Source organism: Phaethon lepturus, unplaced genomic scaffold (genome assembly GCF_000687285.1).
Source record: "Phaethon lepturus isolate BGI_N335 unplaced genomic scaffold, ASM68728v1 scaffold7971, whole genome shotgun sequence".
NCBI classification, from domain to species: domain Eukaryota; kingdom Metazoa; phylum Chordata; class Aves; order Phaethontiformes; family Phaethontidae; genus Phaethon; species Phaethon lepturus.
The window spans coordinates 1-22,380 of record NW_010519765.1 but is presented as its reverse complement, the minus strand read 5'-3'; the positions used below and the strand labels follow the sequence as shown (position 1 = coordinate 22,380).

General features: G+C 36.8%; 1 protein-coding gene across 1 annotated transcript; it reads right to left on the bottom strand.

Annotated features, from left to right (window-relative positions):
* Positions 1-632: 632 nt before the first annotated feature.
* LOC104628526 (tetratricopeptide repeat protein 13-like) lies at positions 633-18,964 on the bottom strand (the record flags this gene model as incomplete). The annotated part of the gene is made up of 9 exons (XM_010297149.1): positions 633-809; positions 3,225-3,307; positions 5,717-5,827; positions 6,652-6,768; positions 7,883-7,975; positions 10,619-10,684; positions 12,944-13,014; positions 15,827-15,902; positions 18,870-18,964. Coding segments are annotated over 9 exons (869 nt in total), but the record flags the coding sequence as incomplete, so codon positions are not given.
* Between the last annotated feature and the right edge of the window lie 3,416 nt (positions 18,965-22,380).

Sequence of the window (22,380 nt, the reverse complement as noted above, 5' to 3'; positions counted from 1 at the left end):
TGTTCTCCTTGGGATAAGGACACACTCATTCAGAAAGGGATGTAATTGTTTCCACATCTTATTTCATTCCTTGTTTTAAGGATACGGGCATATGATTAACATACGCTATTATTGTTCTGTCTACAAAATGAGGCCGTTATTTAATGCCAATGGAGAGAGGCAAGATTTTGTTTACCTATGGAAACACACACATTTTTGCAACCTTAATAAATTGCAACATATTCTGGGCTTTTCAAAACAAAGAAAGTACCTCAGAAAAATTAGATAAATATTGTAAGTTTGTATGCTTATTTTAAGCTTAAAATTACAACGACAACTACATTCTTTCTTCCATCAGATATGAAAAAGAAAAGAACCAAAATATTAGCAGGAACAAAATTACCAGTTTAAAAAAAACAGATAAAACATTTCAACCAGAGCTTTGTTTTAGAAATTCACAAAACAGTTAGAGGAAGCATCTTAGTTTTAGCAAAATTCCGTTTTTAATTAAAAACTGCAAGGTTTTATACATCTTTTTTAAGACAGACTTCACAAAAAAAATTTTTAGTTTAAATGCACACACACATTCAGAATTAAAAAATTTGACATTTGTCCATGTTATTGCACTTGTTGAATACTAGTCCTTGTTAAAACATTTTAATTTTCTATTTACTTAGGGCCTGCTTACCTTAAAATTTTTTAGTGCTTCATCTAAGCTACCATGATGATAAAGCATCATTCCTTTGAGCTGTAATGTCTGAACATGATTTTGATTTAGGAGCAAAGCCTTCTGGAAGCTCTCTGTAGCAGCATCGAAGTTGCCAAGTTCTCTAGGTGATTCCATAAAGCGGAAAGTGAAGAATATAGAAGGCAACAGTGACAATGAAATTACTTGTTAAAAGTTGTTTTAATGCATCCAAAGGGGATATCATTAAAAAGGAACACAGTACTAACGGAAAAAGCAGTAATTCTGCAACTGTTCTTCAGTGGTAATAACAAAACAGCCACACGGAGTTTTTTACTCCCAGAAATGCATACTCTGACATACAACCCCACAAGACCACAAATCTTCACAATCTTCAGTGGACATAAACCATAAAAACACATACCTATGGTATTTCTTCAGAAACAAAAAGAAACAAAACTTCCACAGAAAGCATTCTTGGAAAACACTATCTATGACAGGTCTTTTTAACTTCTAAATATAAACATGTTTTTAAAAACACACTAAGTACTGAGTAAGAACAAAGCATATGGTGTTTGAAAGCTGAACCTAATTAAAAACGTATTGACTGGAATTACTCCACGTGCAGGACAGCTTTTAGTAAAAATAGCCACAGAGAAACTACCATGAAAAAAATAAAACAGAAATATTACACAACTTTATTTTTCTTCAGTTTTTTTATCCAGTACACAGACATTTTAAGTTTAAGATAATGAAATTCTTTCCACATCAAATTACATTAGATTAAATTAATCTAAACAAGAGTAACACTAGAAAAAAGAAACAAGATTTACTAGTTTTAAATACCTTTGCCAAAAAGAATTTTTAGACAGAACAGTGATTAATCACAGCTCTTTAATTTCAGATAAATGCACAAACACTGAGATCACTAGATTCAATGCAAGAATTAACAGGTAAAATGCTGTAACTCATGTTGTGCAAGTCAGACTCCGAATTGTCTAATTGCACAATAAAAATAATTCTTTAAAAGGTATTTTCTAGCTTTGTATGTGAAACATTTAATGCAGAAGAAAGCAAGCGTGAACTTAAAATACAAGATCTTAGAAAGAAAGAAAAATTTGACAGCTGAAGTTAACAGTGCCCTGGAGAAATGAAGTTATTATTTCTGCCTGTTTTAAGATCTGAGTGTTCATGGGAAAGTAATTCAGACTTTTCATAGTTGGTCACTAGTTACAGTTGGTTACTAGATACAGTTTAATAGTTGTTAAACAATGCTCAATTCAGCTTCTGGCCTTCTCTAACCGTTGAGCAGTTAGAAGAGTCAACAATAGTTGTGCTTTGTATCTTAAGTTTAAAAAAAAAATTTTAAAAAAGGAAGAGGTAGATTTCTTTACATTCCTCCTTCTATTATTTCCTGAGGATCAGAGAGCTTTTGAAGGCAGGGGACAGAGAGAGGGAAGCACACAAGAACCACAGACAAACTCATGATGAAATTAGTGAGTCTACCCTGAGTTCAGAATTTAGATACTATGGTAAATAAGGTACAAGTCCATAAAGCAAAGAATAACAACAACAACAAATTTAATTGACATTGCCTTCAGTGAATATTGCATGTTCTGTATGCTGAAGGAAGCATAAAGCCTGAAGAAAAAGAGGACATGATCATGTAATGCTTGCACACCAACCTTACCCAACTTAACCCTTGCTACACAAAAGCCATTTGTGTTGCAGCAGCATTTATCAGTCCTTTCCAAAAAATAAAAATGTAAAACAGGAAATAAACAGCTGACAAGACACAGCTGGTTGGGAAAAGAACTACAATGGGCAGAGATATTCAGTTGTTGACTGTTATGTTCTTGTCTTGTTATATGCGAGCTGCATGTACTTTTTTCCTTAGTAATTATCTGCAGACCACCTTGAAAGTAATACATTTTATTCAACTATAATTATTTTATCCTTAATGCAAATTAAAAAAAGAAAAGAGTGACCAGTTACATTACTAAATAGAGATTGCTATTTTTAAAATTATTTGATTAATGGGTAAGAACCTACATGTCTATATTAAAAATACCCTTAACAGGAAATTAGCTAAATTCTCAGAACTGGAAATCTTTTTGGTGAGAGATTAATTGATAGAGGATCTAGCAGTTCTATAAAATGACACGCACTATGCAATGAGTTTTTTCATAAATTTAAGTAGCACAGTAATCTCAGATGACAATTAATGAGCATATTAATCAAAAGTTCATATTAAACATTTCCATCATTTAAAAATCATTTAGCATACCTAAAACACATCTTACTGAAAACTGCCATTTACCTAACCTTTGAGTGTTGAAGATACAAAGAGCTACTGGAGACTGAATTAAATAATTTCTAGGTTTGCTTTGTATTTTTATATTGAACATACCCTGACATAGCCATACTGGTTGTAGGAGCTACCAAATACACGTATGATTCTACACGGTTTTGTAACAAATGTGTAAAACTTAAAGGATACGTTTTAAAGAACACACTCAGAAAGAAAACAAAATTTAAAATTATTTCTGAATGCAATTACCTGTAGGCTTGCCCCAGACTTTTATATGCATCTATGAAGTCTGCTTTCTGCTTCAGAGCTTCTTTGAACGATTCAATGGCTTCCTACAAAAGACACCAACAGAAAAATGTGTCACTTACTGGATTCGTTTTAATTTTAGCATCCTCAGTAGTTACTAGCCATGGATTTACAGTCATTTGTCAAAACCTTTGGAAGGAACAAAGAAAGCATGAATTTATTACAAAACCTATAGCGTAATAATCATCATAGAACAAATGAAATATTGCAGCATTTTTTATGGTAATGACAGATTTAGCTGTAATTCCTTTGTCTAATATGCTATGGGAATGAGTGATTCTTTTAGCATTTTAATAGAATTCAGAGATTAAATCCCTTCAGAGCTTGCTTTCAAAGCTCAGTCTGGTCCCTAAGGCAAAGCAGTCTCTCCTTAGAGTCTTCCTTCATTCATAATACACCTCTTAATTTTTGCAGTCCAAAAAGACTCCTTCAAATCTGTACTCTTCCTTTCATTGGTTTATTGTATTCTGTGTTAGTTGCACAGTTAGCAAACACTCTATTGAGGGATTACAGAATAAGTGAACATCTTCACACAACAGCGTGTACTGCTGCTATGAGGAAAACATAATAAAAATAAAACAGCTAAAAATAATTATACACATACATTCAAACCAATCTTCTTCAAAGGATTTGATTAAGAACTCAGACTTTTAAACTGGACTGGCTATATAAATTGGCAAATGCAGTACTGAGACTTTGAATTAAGGATGGGATAATCAACTATTTTATATTATGAAGGAATGCCTGAAGAGTATCTTTAAGTCTGTAGTGCAAGAAATTAAATGCTGTAAGGAAAGAATCATTACTATCTTCAGTCAATTTAGAGATTCTTATTCAGAAAAACTGTCAAATCTATTCTGAGCACTACAACATGCACAAAAATATCTATTGAACAAAAATAAAAGATAATCATCTACCATTACTGATAGGTTCATGTCCTTTAGATAAGTTTTACATCTGAGAAGATTATTCCCAAAAGCAACAATCTCCTTTCACTCAAAGATGAACACTCTCCCACCCTCACCCCAAATCTCAGTTTTCAGCAAGCCTAGTAAAACCTAAAGGTGACTTGTATAGCCTTCCTTTTAAGAGGCAGTCTGAACCTGACTAGAAGCTAAGATATACCTGGGGATGAAAAGACACTCAGTCACAGTCTCTCAGAACTTGAATATTAGAGAGGGAAGGCACTTCCTTTGAGAAAAGAAATTGGGAGGAAGGAAGTGGTACCGCAGAAATGTGTTGATCTGCATATCAGAAAGAAGAAAACATTGCTTCTATTTTGCAAATTGAGACATTGTTTATCCTTGTCAGTTATATTTCCACCATCACTTTCTGGGCTCTCTGCCGCCTACACCAAAAATCAGAAATTCAATCAGACTGTTATTTGCAGTAACTCATTTGTCTACAGTAAGATACAGACAATAAGTTCAATGACAGCCTGAAGTTCTCACAACATACACTGAGAGTGTGGAAAAAAAATACCAGCTTGGGTAGGAAAATGGAGAAGTCGCCTGTTTGCTAAAAAAAGAAAGAAAAAAGAACAAAACATGCAGTGACCCATGAAAGATACTGGGCTGAACTTCAGGAGTCCTGAGTTGTCCCCAGGTTCTGTCAGTTTTTTGCATACAACCCCTAATGAATCCCAAGCTGTTACTAAAGGGTAAAAAAAAAAAAAGCTTCCACTCTCTTGGAATTTCGGGATCACATAGTTGCATCCTCACTTTTCAAACTGAGGATTTCAGACAACGTGCCCAATTACTAGTGTAGTTTTTCTGAGGGGAGAGTATCTCCAAATACTTTTCAAACAAAAAACAGGTGCAATATTACTACACCTAAAACTGAGAAGTTTTGAGTCAGAAAATGGTGAAACATTTAAAAAAAACACAGGAAGAACTTACTTCCCTGCTGCTTTTAGAATCTGAGAGAGCAACTATGTTCCCTCAATTTAGATACAAGCATTTCAGAATCAACATATAACTGAAATACACATGCACAGACGCAAGGCTCTATCGGAAGTTTCCTTGATTACCTTCTAGCTCATTGGAGGAAGATTTTAAAACTATATTCCTCTTCATACCTTTCCCCTTCACAATACCTAGGAAGTCCCCATTTCATGGAAACAAATTTTGAATATAACCATACAGATATTAGCAGAGGTGCCAAATACAAACATCTTTCGAAGTACTGCATAAACATGTCAGTTATCACTGATTTACCAAGATCGAGGAAGACCAGCAGTATTTACATGTCATACCACGAAGTACTACAGTCAGCAATGGCACTTTTTCATTTTTCTTGCACTTTTTTGCTTTAAGAAGTCTTCCTTATGTGAGAGAAAATATGTATCAACACTTAGGATATTTCTACAATTTTACAGAAGTAACTTCAAATAAAAGGTATCATTCTACATGAACTATTATTTAATATAACTTTACCTTCAAAAGTCCTCTGTGAAAAAAGGTTAAGCCTTTATAAAGCATAGCTATAGGCTGATTTTTGTTCAGTTCCAGTGAATGCTGAAAATCTTCGTGGGCTGTTGCGTAATCCTGTGATAAAGTAGAGTTTAGATGACAGAGGAAACACTATACAAAAAAAGAGGAATACATACTTTTATTTTCATAAAAGTAAACTACAGAATTTTGTTTAATATACGAAGTCAGTCTCAGGGCTAAGCAGCAATGATTGTCAACTGCCAGTCAGGATATCAAAGAATAAGGAATTCACAATACACTTCCAACTTTTACAGCAAGTGCTATATAAAACATAGCAAAGTAAGAGGAAAAGTAGCTGGAAACCAACAGAGTGAGATCAGAAGAATAAGTGCAAAATCAGCTGTTTAGTATTCACACAATCTTTGAAGATAAAGTTACTTGTTTTACATTAAAGCATAAGAAAAACACACACAGGTTACACAGCAAAATAGGATGTTAAAATTTTTGTAGCATTGGTTGATTTGGTTTTTGTGCAGGGGCAAGGGGAGGGGTTAAGTATGCCTTGGCCATAACTCTTTTTCTTCTTAGACTGGCATTTAACAATACTCCTTAAATGCAGTGGCAGTTTATAAATCAAGTCAAATTCTTTATCCATATCCTACTCCTCAAACACACAGAACAATCTGAGATGTGCATGTAAGGTACTTGCCCTCTGGTTCTCTGCATTAAATACATATGCAGATTAAATACTTGAAGAACACCTCTGAACTATCAGAAAGTCAACTACAGGAAAAATCAGGGCTTTTGTTGTTATTTTGTTTTTTAATTTAAATAGGAAAGAAGCTCTTGAACTAAAGCAACAACTGACACAAACAACAAAATAAAATCAACAGCATCCACATAATCAAAACCAAACAGAATCCCCAAAATCTACTAACCTCCGATATGAAGTAAAGGGTACCTCTGTGCCTAAAGAGCCGTGCTGATGGTTGTAGCTGAATAGCTTTGGTGAGATCAGATAATGCTTCGCTGATTCGTCCTAGTGGGGACAATATCTAAGAGTATAAAACAAAAACATAGTTTAGAGCAAACAGGCTGAATAGATTTGTTTTGGAAATATGATGATTATTCTTTTTCAGTTTTAGCTGTAACAGAGTAACTGTATTTGCTAGAACAGGTTGGAAAGTTCTACTATAAGTTTCAATATTTATTGCTTTTAAACCCCTATCAAAGGGAAAATCTGAAAGCATCTTTCTCAAAAAAAACCCCAAATCAAAACAAAAATCATCAGTGCACATGAACTTCACCAAAAACACCTGCAGAAACCTAGTATTCCAAATAAAAACAAGTCAGTCAAAGCAAAATACTCTATTTCAAGTTATTTCATCACATTCAACTGAAAATATAATTAAAGTAGTCTCATAAACAGCTTTATTTTGACAAAATATTCCCCCCAATGGAAAACAGTCTACTTTCCAGTTATTTGAATGTCTTTCACATTTTTTTGATCAAGGTTATTAACAAATGTATTAACAAATCATTAAAAAAAAAAGAAAATTGTGAATTACAATTTCATATTATGACAGTTGTTATACAGTATACTGACTTTAATAAATATTTATCCTTTTGATTTGTCTACAAAGCTGCTTCTTGAAATCCATTTTCTGTAATTTAATTGGCAAAACAAAACATGATTTTCAAAATGAAAAATATCTGTGTATCTGAATGATATTTAACTTATACGCATGAATATAAAACCAAAACTTTTGATTAAAATCTAATCCTTTAAAAGTTTGGCATTTTACCAACTAGTGCTAACAAATTTACTAAGGTGATACTAAGTGCAAACAGTAAGGTTCAAGTGATATTTTGATGCATTATATTAAAAAAAAAAAAACCCACACATGATCTTGCTATACAAACTAAACACTTAGACATAATATATACTGTTCTATTGGCTATAGTAACTCCATATGGTGTATGTTTCATTTTCAAAATAAACATTCCACAAATTACAGTTTGAGAGCAAATACGTGTATTTTAAAAGAAAGGAGGAACATTCACAGAAAAACACAGATAAGAGCTTTAGTCATTAAATCAGTGAAGAAATACGTGAAAATACTGTATAATTGCAACTTCTACAACAATCTGAAGAGAAAAAATGCTTACTTCTGCTCGCTGTTCAAAAACTTCAGGATGATCTGGTTCTAGACTAATCACCCTACTGAGCTCAAACAGAGCAAGTTCAGCATTTTTCATATCCTGAAAAGGAGAAAAATAAACAAGGTAAACAACTGTGCATACTTAAAGTAATATACTCTGAAGACTGAAGGACAACTAGACTGCTCAAATTTCTGAAAGTGCATCAGTTTACATTAAAAGCCCTTCACACCTTTGCTAGTAACATTAAGATGCAGTGTTCTACAAAGAGCTGAAAAAAAGTCCACCTATCTGCTATAAACAAGAAAAACTTTGCTTGTACACATCATCTTTGTGCTGTACCTCTAATAATTTATTAACATAACTGTGAAAAAACATTAGGTTTACAGCTCCATAGATACCTTTCTTGGCAGCAAAGCTAGCTCAAGCTATTATGTGAACTCCAACACATATGCATACTTTCACACACCAGTACTTTCATCAGTACTGCCTGTAACTTAATCCAAGCAGTACTGGTGAATGGGTTGATAACATCAGCGTCTTGCCTATCTAAATTTTTATATTGTCCTCAAACTGTAGGATGGAAGCACTTACTTAATTGAAAAAAAAAAAATCCGAACTGGTTAGATAGCAAGTTCTGTATTAGATTTCACTGATCTTTTTCTTCTTTTTCAAAGCAAAGAAATTTTGCATGTGCTTAACATCATCTTTGTGTCTTGAAAGTATTGTTCACAGAAACTTTTATGAAGTGGAGCTGTCTCAACATCCTAGCTGAACTGAGAAAACAAACTCATGCTGGTGTTAAAAACATGCAAATATGAGGGACCTTGTGGTGGGTTGACCTTGGCTAGATGTCAGGTGCCCACCAAAGCTGCTCTATCACTCCCCCTCCTCAGCTGGACAGGGGAGAGAAAATATAATGAGAAGCTTGTGGGTCGAGATAAGGACAGGGAGAGATCAGTCAGCAATTGCCATCATGGGCAAAACAGACTCAACTTGGGGAAATTAGTTCAATTTACTGTCAATCAAAATCAGAGCAGGATAATGAGAACTAAAACCAAATCTTAACACACCTTCCCCACACCCCTCCCTTCTTCCCAGGCTCAACTTTGCCCCTGATTTCTCTACCACCTCTCCACCAAGCAGCGGAGGGGGAGGGGAATGGAGGGTGCAATCAGTTCATCACACACTGTCTCTGCCACTCCTTCCTCCTCAGGGGGAAGACTCCTCACACTCTTCCCCTGCTCCAGTGTGGGGTCCCTCCCACAGGAGACAGTCCTCCACCAACTTCTCCAACCTGGGTCCTTCCCACAGGCTGCAGTTCTTCACAAACTGCTCCAGCCTGGGTGCCATCCATGTGGTGCCATCCTTCAGGAACAGACTGCTCCAGTGTGGGTCCTCCACGGCGTCACAAGTCCTCCCAGCCAACCTGCTCCAGCCTGGGCTCCTGTCTCCATGGGGCCACAGGTCCTGCCAGGAGCCTGCTCCAGCACAGGCTTCCCATGGGATCACAGCCTCCTTCGGGCATCCACTTGCCCTGGCATGGCATCCTCGACAGGCTGCAGGTGGATACCTGCTCCAGCATGGAACTCCATGGGCTGCAGGGGGACAGCCTGCCTCACCATGACCTGCTCTGCTCTGGTACCTGGAGCACATCCTCCCCCTCCTTCTTCACCGACCTTGGTGTCTGCAGAGCTGTTTTCAGATATTTTCACTCCACTCTCTGGCTGCAAATGCAGCCTGCTGTTTCCCCCCTCACCCTTCTTAAATATGTTATCCCAGAGGCGTTGCCACCATCACTGATGTGCTCAGCCTTGGCCAGCGGCAGGGTCAGCCTTGCCCAGCGGCAGGTCCATCTTGTAGCCAGCTAGCACTGGCTCTATTGGACACAGAGGCAGCTTCTAGCAACTTCTCGCAGAAGCCATTCCTGCAACCTCCACCGCTACCAAAACCTTGCCATGCAAACCCAATACAGACCTCAAGCACTCATCAGCGCCACTAAAGAATTAAATATTCTGCAAAAGGGAAATTTTCAAGGAATTATTCAACTACTATTTCTTCTAGAATTCCAGCAACCTTTCATTCACGATTCAATAGGCCACAAACTCAAACTACAAGGACTATAGTCTACTTTCAAACTTATTTTTGCTCACGAAATTGAGCAGTCAGCTGTAACTAAGTAATTTAATTTTGAATTTTTTTGAACAAATTCAAGGCAGTATATGTATCAAGAGGCATAGGCAATCAAGAAGCAACACAAAGCCCTGCTGGATTGCAAGAGTTGATGATGTTTCAAAGTTGCAAAAAAAGACTTTTTTGTTTCCGAATACAAACTAGATGTGGAGACAAATTCAGTGGGACTTCATAAACCTGCCTCTCAGAGGCAAGATACTGCCTGTTATCTTTTCAGATAACTCTTTCAAGTGGCTGTAGCTGCCAGCCATACTATCCAAAACTCTCAACTGTGCCTATGTTCTCCTTTGGCACCCTTGCTTCACGCTGCTTTATTTCCACAGTCCCACAAAGCAAATGTGCCCATGGCTTGAGCAGTATGATCCACTAGATCCCTCTATGTTATGGAGCACCTACCAAGGGATGGACACATCATTAAAGTAGGACAGCACAAAGACTTTGCAATGTACCTATCAAGTTCTAGTCAGTCTAGCTCCTTCCTGTTATAGGCCTTCTTATAGTTTGGATTCAAATAATTCAGTCAGCTATTAATTTAAATAATTATCTACTCACATGTAGTCCTTTTTTTCCATATGCTATCCCTCGTCCATAAATTGCACTAACCAACTCTGGTTCTTCCTGTTAAGATTAAAAATGAATACAATAATCAGTTGTGGTTTTGTGTTTCTTTCAAAAAAGGTATCTTTCTTCAATATGTATTTAATTCTTGCTGTTCTTAAGTAGTAAGCAATGAACAACCACAGCTGGCAGGCAAAGAAATTGATTGTATTACAGTCAATACTTTCATATGCTCACAACTTCCAATTCAATTCACGGGAATTGTTCTGGAGTATTTGTCTGGAAAGTGAGCTAAACAGAGTGCAGTTATAGCATCGGTGACCACCTATCAGAAGCTACGTATACATTAGTATAGTCTGTTGTCCACACTTCATTACTTGTAACTTTATTGGTAATTATATGACTTCTTTTGTCTAATGTCACTGAAGTGATAATAAATACAATTCAGCCATTCAAAGCTAGTTTTGTTCATAATTTAAACTTAAGATTTAAAATGAGAAAGCAGAATATTATGAAATCCTGATGAAATTTATATCCAGGCAGCAACTAAAACTAGAGGTATTCTCCCAAAACAGTTCTGCAGCATTCAAACAAACCTTTCTGGGATTAAATTTAAGTCCCTGGCTTCCCAACTCAGGCACTTAAGGGGATGCATCTTACATAGTGAATCGACTTCTTCTTCAGTGTTATTTACTCCAGCCATGGTTTACCACCAAAATTTGAAGAACTACAACAGCAAAACTGGTTTTCTTGGCACAATAATGCCTATGCAGTCAGTTTCCCTGAAAAACAGCTGGGAATCACACCATCTTCACACCTGCAACCAACACAGCTGTGCTACAAAAGTTTGTAGCACAGACCTGGTCTCATTTAACTGGGACAACTGCCAAATGCTGTCATTGAAAAAACAACAGATATGTGGCATACAAATGCTGGCAGCTTGCATTGAGCTGATTCCAAGTGTACATTTGGCAACATCAACTTCAGGTAACTTCCCTACTTTTAATACAGTGGCTAAGCAAGGCTGCTTTGTTCTGTTACATGTTTTAATACTCACTTTATATGTATTTAAAATTGCCTTATGGAAAACAGAGTGAACAATCATAACCACTTTACAGTCTTTCAGGCATACAATAAGCATGATATTAATTTCAACCAAGATGTGTGCATTGCAGAGTAACTCTATTATATACACACTTCTCATAATCTCTTTCTACAGTCACTGTATCTTGCTTATTTTCACTTACATTAAGTTTCCTTCTTAATAAAGAGAAGTCAGGAAACATTATGCAAGTCCAGTGGTTTCTGAAACAGGATTTCTCATTAGGGTAAAAAAAAAAAAAAAAAAATCATTCCTCATGTTAAATACAAATCAAAGAGAGAGATCTCCAAACATCTAAAAAATGCATACAAACAAACAAAAAAAACCCAGCAAAAACCCAGGGTCTCCTAGTAAATTCCCTGGAATAATTCCATTGAATTGCCACACTGTCTCCCAAATTAAGTATGAGCCATAGGACGTCTGAGTTAAAAAAAAAATACATTATAGTACTTGCAGTATAATTTTCAGGTTACATTTGTGCACTGCAACCAGTTTAGACCAAAAAGCAGGTCCATGCTTCTGGTAGATGCAGGTTCTTAGCCATAAGAATACAGACTTTTAGCTTTAGTTGAAGCTTTGAAACTGTTGAGGTTGGTTTTGTTTTAAAAGTGGCTGGCTACCTTCTACTTCATAGAAGATTCTGAATGCTTTACCTTGGTCAGAAAAAAAAAAAATATCTTGAAGCATTAGTTACATTTTAGTTACTTATTAAACTTAAATACTTACCACTGAAGAAGGATAAACTCAGCATACAAAATCATTTAACATTGTGAAAGCAATGCGGTACTTGCCACTAGCAATAGCTGATCGCTGTCAGGTTTTTTTCTGATGTTACTTGCAACATGCTAACTGCTGCCCCAAAAAAATCCACATTAAAATATCTAAGCCTACACATGAAGAGGGCAATTAAAGGAACTTCAATTTTTCACAGGTCAGGTTTATGAAGATGCTTTTTTTTTTGTCAAAGTGCCACAAAAAGTTTATTCCTATAGATGACAAAAATACTCACCAAATAACCAAGATACTGAATCACCTGATTTTAAGAGTATGCTTATGTTTGGATGGAAAAAAATGAACAAATAATAGAATAATTACTTTCATACAATAATTACACTTATTTTAAAATCCTTAACCGAATCCTTGTTTTAGTAAAAGTCATATGTTGTAATGGATAATTTCATAAAGTGATTTTTTAGGGGTCTAAACAGAAAACTTACCTGCAGCATTGTTGAAAAATGTCGTATGGCTTCATCATACAAGCCGTTGCCAATCAACACGTAAGCAATTGCTAACAAAAAATTACAAATGTAAATAAAACAGAAAAAAAGTTGGGGTTTTTAAAATATATTTAATACAACCAAATTGTAAAATGTAAGTTCCTATATTGCACTGAAGATTTAAGTAAGTCAAATGATTTCTGAACTGCCACTTACATTACTTCCCTCAATCATTACCTAGCATTCATTAATTATTCAGTTCATACTGTGCTCATCAAAATTGGTTTTGGATTTTGTTTGTGTTTTTTTACTCTCCTTTTTGCAAGCTGTTAAGGAAAGGGTCCATGTTTGCTTCTAAAGTACTTAAGACCAGGAAAGGTACCATGATCCCATTTAGTAGCTCTAGATGCTTTCTCAATTATAAGTGAGCCTGGCTAACTTCTTTTGATAATTCCATTACAGAACATCTGATTGTACTTGTTTGTACACATTTTGCTGAACTTCACTAGCTCATAATTAGTTTTTCCTTCATCTGAATTATCTAGAAAAACTACAACTAAAGTCATTCCATTGTTTATAAAAATGAAACTGAAAAACTACAGAAACTTTACCCATGTTAAAATTATGAAAAGCTTTAAAGTTCTTGGATATCCTCCCCACTTTGGAGTAGAAGCCAAGCATTTGAAGAAGAAACAGACCACTGTTTTAGAAACATCTTCCTGAACCTCCACAAGATATAAAAATACAGTCAAGTCACAAGACTGGAAAGCTGTGGTTGTGCTTGCATGACTGAAGTTCAGTTCTGCCAGCTAAATATGTCACGATTGTTTCACTTTGCATGTTTTAATCTCTCACTGTTCTTAACTCTGGACTCAGCTCTGTCTACACTGGCCACAAAAAATAAGTTGCACACTAGAGCAACGAAAGGTAAAGTACAACTTTTCCCCATGCAGTTTGCACGAACTGCTGACAGCAGAACTAAGAGTGGGGATCTACCTTTCCCCACACTTCTAATGAGTTTTAGCAGCCATCCAAACCGAATGGAAGAGGCACCTATTGGCTTAATTATTTACTTAAGCATGAGAAGATACAAATAAGCCAGTTAGAACAAAGGTATTTTTAATAGGACACAGACACTTAATCTTTCATACAGGCAGAGACACATTGTTTTGGCAGTGTCACTAAGCACTGTCCATTAAAGGAGGAAAAATGTTAAATGACAGAGAAATAGGAAATTTATTTAGCCCAGAGCTTGCCTCATTCTTGGAGCACTTCTATTATGCAAAAAGAAGCATTTGTGTGCAATATAGGCTTTTTTCTAAATACATAAAAAGCTTCACTTGGTACAGATACACAGCATTGCCAAAAATGGAAAGAAAATTGGAAGAATGAAGGACAGGTTCAAGAGCCCTTGAATTTTCCTCCTTTCTTTCTCCTCCAAGACTACACAGTTCTTAGTATCATCTTTACGGTTCCAGTCCCAGAACAGAAAGCAGTTGGCACAAAGTCAACTCAACCATGCCAGTATTAAGGAAAAAAGCAGAGGAAGCAAGACAAAGACGACTCATTGTCTTGCTGATGAGTTTGTTTATCCAAGACTCTTGGCAAAGTGCAGGACATTGTAGACTATGTCTGAAAACTATGGCAAGTGATTGGCAACTGATACAGCATCAGCTTCTTTTTAATTTTTATCTCTTTGATTAATCTTTTTATCTTTAATTAAATACTACAAAAATACAAGTACATACTTTATTATGAAAAATCTAGGGGCTAACTGGTATTTGGGTACCAACACTGCTTCAGAAAGCCCCATACATTTCACACTGCTTTTCCTCAAAACAGTTAAAAGTAAAATGCACAAACAAGAAGGACCCAGGCTCACACCATGACATACTTGAAATACAGTGGGTAGGTAGGTGCCAGCCTACAAGCCAAACATGAGGACAGCGACCTTCTGGCATAGTCTTCTGAGTCTACAGAGCAGATACTAAAAGCATCAAATATTTTCTGCTGGATGGACGTTCAGTATTCCCTGCAGGATTGTATGAACATAATTAAGTATGCTAGGAATATGAAAAAAGATTAAGCCTCTAAATTTTCCTGGATAAACCTGTGAAGGTTTTTAATTATGTCAGAAAAAACCTACTCAAATTGTACTCAATTTCATTAGACAACTTACGAGTAAAGCCTCCCTTTGCTCTTATACAAAAGACAGTCTGCTGCCTTCCTTGACATACATCCTCAACAATCTCTGCTGTCTCATAATACTTCTGCTTCCTATAGAGTATATCAGCTTGGAGAAGCAGTGCAAGTAGCTCCTTCCTCAGGTCCTTTTGAGAAAAGTATTTCCTGTTGCTTTATTTGAAATGCCTGCATTTTCTGTGCTGAGTGTGCTTTGAAAAAAAATCAAGTAGCAGTCTGTATAAGGACATAATTCAGAAAGCTTTCAGGCCACCTAGAAGCATTGATGGGAAGAATGTGTGGAGAGGGGAAGGCAGACCCAAAAATCTATGCTTGATAGAAAGCATATTCCACTGGTACAATTTTCTGGATGTTTGAATAGTTTTATTCCTCAATAATGACAGAAAAAGGGAAGCAGAAAGTAGCTGAGACTGTTTAAGAGGATTTAATCAAAATGCTTTCTGAACACCTGCTTAAGCAAACATGGTGAAGAATTCTAGTGAGCAAAGCAGAAAGGATTTTTAGGAAGAGAGATACATACTTTCTTTGTGTGACCAGAGAAAACTCACTGTATTTTCAGGCTTATTAGGATCACTTTAAAATTAATGTATCCCTAAGGAATCATCACTTCAGTTTCAAAACATTCAGTGCTAATAATTAGCACATAATTCACCTGCACAAACCTTATATAAGGCATCTTACCCAATTCTTCATTTGTGTTGTCATTATCAGTAGCAAATGGAAATCGTTTTTGCTCTGCAAGCAACTTCGCTTGACTCTGTAAAACATCATGTTTTTTAAGTGTTCAGCAAACAACAGTAAAGAATTTAATAGAAAACCCATGTCTTAAATGCTTAAGAGAATGCCGTAGATCAAAGAGTTAAGATTAATGTAATTGCTTCAAAGTAACTGAAAACAAATTCATTCTTAGTCTTCCACAGGGAGAAAAATCGCTCTTCAATCACATGCTGCTGTTACCCTCTCTAACGTAACACTAACCAAGCCTTTCAGATGAAAGGACATCATCAGCATTTTATGAGTGGCTGATGTTTCTATATTACATCTACTTAACATGAAGTTTGGGAAGTCTAAGACACATGCTACTTCATAGAAACGTTTATACTCTATACCCCATTAATTATTCCTTTGTCTCCTACAAAGGGAAGGGTACTGAAGAAAACACTGAAAAGAATGTCACTCCAGTAATAAAGACAAGTTTAACTTAACAGTGCCATACTAAAGAAAAAAGGCTGTACTTCTAACAATAACTTTCCACCAGTTACAGACTTGGTTCATCCAACTGTAGCCTCGTCTAAGATTTCTGTTCCCCAAATAATGCACCTACAGAATCCAATACTGCCAGACAGCCCCTCAGAAATATAGAAAAACTCTGCTCTGTTCATTTTCACAAATATTTCCCATAGACAACTGTAAACCTACCAGAGCAGTTGATGTTAGAAAAATACAAAATGCTCATTTAATTAATAGGTCTTACAAAGCATTTTAGGAAGCAAGAAGGGAAAAAAAACAGAGAGTTCTCTCACTGCTCAGTTCTCTTCTTTTGCTTCAGCTAAACAGCACATGTATACATTTTTAACTTCAGAGAAGACAGTTAAACTTCAGACAACATATTTAACTCATCATTGCCTCTACTGAGAGACTGCTCTTTGTCCTCCTCCTTTCCATTTTTTTTGGCTTGCTCAATCAAAAGTTACCTCATAACTTGTGTCCATGACAGACATTCCAATGACCTACAAAGTGCAAAAGTAACCAACCAAATCCCTTTGTACAGTTTCTGCCCAGTTCATCTAATAATATTAGGAATGAGAAGAAAGTTTGGTGTTCTCTAAAAACTTGAGTATTTTGGAGTGTATGAATGATTAGCAAATCAGATTTTACAAACCTTGTTTTCAACTAAATTAGAGATCATGTATGAGCTCCACATTACACTATAACGTTCTGAGAATTATTACTCCACCTACTGCTGCACCTACAGTAACAGAATGGAAAAGTTCTTTTCTCATAGAAAAAAGCCATTAAAAAACAGCACAAGAATGAGCAGGGTTCAACAGGTATACCAATTAGAAAACTAAATCTACATTGCAGACCATACGTATTTACAAATAACACACCTACAAAAACAACCTTTTTGTATCATCCAGGGCCTTCGGGTAATTTCCAGAAAACCTACTTCAAAAAACAATCTTCAATATTTAACTCTGCAAGATGTTAATCTTCTATAATTGTCTTATAGCTAACCTTGGTGGGGGGGAAATCACTTTTACTAAAGCACAACCTCTTCCTTGGTGGACTTACAAAAAAGGCCTACACTTCTTTGTATGCAGACAAAAGATAAGATATAGCAAGATTCCAAGCAGGCTATTGGAAAATAAGCTACAAACAAAAGAATGTGGCATTACATTAATATCCTATGACTTACAGAATTGCAAGTGACACTCAGTAAGAGAATTACCACACAGCTTCTCCTGCCCTCATCTACATCCTCTGTTTTATTATCATAGAATAGCAGAATAGTGTTTGATTGTTGGAGTGGGATAGGAAAGGGATTTATACTTCAACAAATTCTGAATCCACTTATAGGTTAGACACCCTGCAACTCAATATGCAAAAACTGTGAGTCATTCTGCCTTCAAGAAATGAGAGAATTTTTGTCACAGCACCAGCTCCCAGTATGCTGAACTGTTGCAGTCTTCAAAACAATTTTTTTTGAAACAGGGAAATCTCTAGAAAGCTAACATACATTTCACCACCTTAGAAAGAATTGCTGGTACTGCTAGACTAGACAGAAGATCTGACCAATATCTGATGAAGTAATGTCTAAGGAGAATGTTCAAGTTAATTGGCTTGGTGGATTTGCAGTAGAGTAGTTTTATTTCCAAATGCCACCTTTGGAGAAGTTGCTTCAAATTAAAATATTGTTTCCACACTCCCCCATAGCCAATAATTTCTAGAAAGGTCCAAGAATTCGTTGTATATTCACATGGGAAATATTTGAAGATTTTAAATATCTGTGACTACCGGACTGAAGAAGTAACATCAAACCTGTGTTGTGATGTAGACTGAAGATTATATTTGATCAAGATCAGTAGATTAACAATAGTGTTGCAAGAAATTTCAAATTCCAAAATAACCTTCTTGAAGAATAACCCTCTACCAAGAGACACTCTTCTTTCAATAGAATATTCTCCTCATACCATGTCTGTTCTATATTTGGTGAAATATGGTCTGAAGCCTCTAACTCTATCACCTGTGCACAATGTATTTCTGTAGCAATTGCAAGCTATCACTACTAATCTTACACACATTTTGTGGTAAATCTCCTCAGGTAGCCAAGCTAGATAAAAACTATTGCACCTTAAAAACTATTGCACCTTTGCCTTTTTCAGACATAGCCTCTACAGCCCAAAAAATAATTAATTAAAAAAAAAAAATTGGCAGACTAATCCAGGTGAGGTTAGCCTTCAGTGGAAACACCAAGCTTCAATTAGCTGAAACTGCTGACAGCCCTAGAGACTCATGCTGGAGTACTATGAAACCATACTTTCATGAGCAACTTGAGTTCACTCATACTTAAGCCTTTTGGGCACCTATGACTACTAATTAATAGATTCTATTTGTAGTTATTTGCCTGAACTTCATTCTAACTGGTTATGTAGTTAAAGTGATCTGTGACTTCAACAGCCTATTAAAAATTGTTTTGTACATTACAATCTTGATAGCATACCAGAATTTTTTCTGTGTTGAGAGAAAGCACAGATTCATAAGATGAAGACCCTCCTATGTCACAATCCGATTCATGGAAGTGCAAAAATGATGAATCTGTGAAAAGAGAGAGAAAATACCTTTAGGAGCTCAAAGAGTTAGATATATGTTCTACTATCATATCTCACATTTCCTCATGTTCACCTGAGCCGCTTCTGCATTGGGCACTCCACAGGGTAGAACTTTCATGAAGTGCTTTCCACACACAGCATTGCATCCACACAGCCAGTGAAGCAATAGTTGACGTGATTGCTTTTATATAATTAGTTTGATCACTATTCTGCTTATGCTTTTGGCTAAAAATACATGACCAAAAAAAATACAAATGAAGGTGGTAAAAGAAAAAAAAAGGCAGGGAGGAGTAAAAAGGGAGGCAGCTGAAAGCAAATAAGAAAAGTTTGGGGTTGACGTGTCCCCATTTGGCATTATGATTCTGTTCTCTGGCCCAAGAAATTAAAGACAAAATTATCATTCCAGTCCCAGAGAGGAAAGTAAATGGAATGGATCTTACAGAGCTGCTGCTGGAAGTCCAAGCAACAGAGGTACAAAGACTGTAAAAAGCAGACAGAATAGTAAACCGTAATTGACTGAACACATACAAAGGTCCTCACAGGTATATTACAAAGAAGGCCATTACAAAAAGTGTATGATTAATTCAAATCTATGAAAAGTCAAACACAGCTTGTTCACATAGCAGAGAAAAAGTTTAACAAAGGCAACAAACAAGTAACAACAATAATCAACAACCCCCCCAGATTGTTAGACTATAGAAGTCACTACTTCACCTACATGGCGCTTTAACTGCTATCCCAACAGCATTGTTAGCTTTTAAATCTTCAGATCTTAAAGCTTCTATTAACTTGAAATATTTCAAGAGTAAACAAGAAAAAGCAAATAAACGGTATTATCTCCTTGATTTCCATGTCACAAATACCAAATTTTATCATCTTCCCTAATGTTTGTAAATACAAGCTTGATGCTAAGCTTGAAAGACTGGGGGGCAGTAGATGTTTCTAATTCACTTTCACAGGCAGTGCTATTCTTATATTTTGATTACATAAGGGTTGCAGTTAGTTAACTCCCCATTTCTCACAAGCACACTGCTAAAAGAGAAAAAGAAACAGTCATCTTATAAAGAGAAGTCAAAATAGCATCTCAAATCACTCCCTGTAAATAGAAACTTGAAACTAAGTTGAGCCATAAACAATAACTGGTGGGAGAAGTTTTACAACAGAAGCAAGCATGGTGAAAAGCAGAAGGTCGAAGTTTAAAGTCAGAAAGTCCTGTAAGAACAATGGCTCACCACCCATAATTTCCAGAAAAAGCATTGCCAGTAAGAGGTTTCAACACTGCCCTTTGGTCTTCAAATTGTCCAAACTCTCCTGTAACATGGCAGCATTATTAACACATTACTTGTTCTGTGTTGGTCCTTGTAAGTCAGTGACAGTTAAGAGCCATCACTGTGGACTTACTGAGCAATTTTTGCTTCACAAACCAAAACAAAGAGGTGCAGGCACAGCCTCCCTCCAGGATAATTTTCTGCATAACAGCAAGAATTTAGCAAAGGAATTTTTTTAAGAAGGTGGCAGAAAATAAGATTGGCCTATCTGTTACCAGCTATAGGGGGAAAAGGACCTGTCAAATCTTGCAATTCTTGGGCAACAAACTGTTTTACTCATAGGGGAGAATAGATCTGCCTTTGCCTGCAAGTTAATTACAGTCAAACCTGTACCACACTGCCTCATTAACAACTTTATGAAAAAGTAGAAACACCAACCACAGAAATTACCCTGGACCTTGTAGGAGGTTATAAGAGAAACTATTTGAGCTAAAAAGATTCTCCTCTTCTGAGGAAGCTGTACTAAAACAAAGACTGAGAGCTTAAGGGATTTTTGCAAGCAGCAATTTATTTAGCCAGAGGATTTAAGTAGCAAGGAATGAACTGGTATAGAGCTATTTCAGGGTAAATATGCTGTTCTGTAAATAAGGGCTATCTTATCAGTGTATGCAAAGTACCCGAGGTACCTGATGATTTAAGCAGAATTCCTTGTATCAATCCCAATTACACTGGCCTCTTTAAAACAACTTCCACCATTAAAACAAAATCTCATGTTCCAAACACACCTCTGGAGGAATATCCTGAGTCAATCATTCACATCCTAGTAACAGAAGAGATGTAATCAAATGCTTTGCCATTTATTAACTTGTACGGTACACAGATTGTATCCCAACACTGGGTGAAAGTCTTTTTGGTTTTATGCTTAAGCTTGAATGATTTGAAGCAATGGTCACCCGAGACAACTTTGACAATCTGATTTACGGTGTACGTACCATGGCTTTCAGCCACTGTAGCCACCCTCCCCACTCCCACCAGCCCCAAAAAACCCCAGTTGATGTAAACTTAACATCAGATGATATAGATTAAAACTAACCAAAGAAGTTTAAGCTGTGATGACAAAGGCACACATACAGAGGGGAAAAAAAAGCAGATGTAGGAAACCCATAACAAGGTATTTCTAAGGAGTTTGTTATTTTGAGTGGATTATGCTAGCTGCATATTGTTTTTAGGAACCGCAGCAATTGTTGATATGAGCACGGGCTTTATGAAATAAAAGGGTGGGGCGGGGGGGGAAACACACAACTACCCTGCAGACAGCTAAGCAGTCATTACGCATCGCTGGCTAGTCTCATGTAAATAGTTGAGTGTCTATATTGCATTGAATTGATAAAATCTTTTTCTTCATCTGCATTACATGTACATTGTGATTCAGACTGGCAGTTTTGTATAGCACATTCACACTATGCTCATGATCAAAGATCATAACCGATTACTTCAACCACATGATCCTGATGCAATGGATACAAAGCACGTACAAATAGTTATAACTGTGCCTGCATTACAAGTCGATTAAGTTGAAAGATCTGCTACCTGAACTTGACACTCCTAAAAAAAGCATCCAGTTCACCAGCAAAATATATGTAACGGTAGATGAAAATTAATCAAGCCATATTCAACGCCGTAATATGAGCACAAGGAGTGCATGTTTGCGTACTACTGAGTGCAGGGATTAAAAAGCACGCAGAGTCTAGCGGCTAGACTTCGCAGGTTGGTGAGGGGGACAACAGGAATCCTCCCGGGCGGTACCACAGGCCCTACGATTTACCCGTTTCAGGGATGAGAGCTTTTTCGCCGCACAGGGCCACAGCGGGAGTCTGCTCCGCACTGCACAACGGCACAGTGCTACTCGGGGGTGCCGCTTACACAGAGATGCCTCGGTATGAGTCAGCTGAACAGCAGCAACGCGTACAGCCGAGCCACCCGTCGCCGGCACCCAGCACCGCCCCGGGCCAGCGTCCCTCCGGCCACCTGCAGTGCCTCAGCCTGAGGCGAGGCCCGGCCGCGCTTTCCTCTGCTGCTCCCGCCGGCTCCGCAGGAGCGAGGGGAGGGGAAGAGAAAGGAGGGGAAGAGAAAG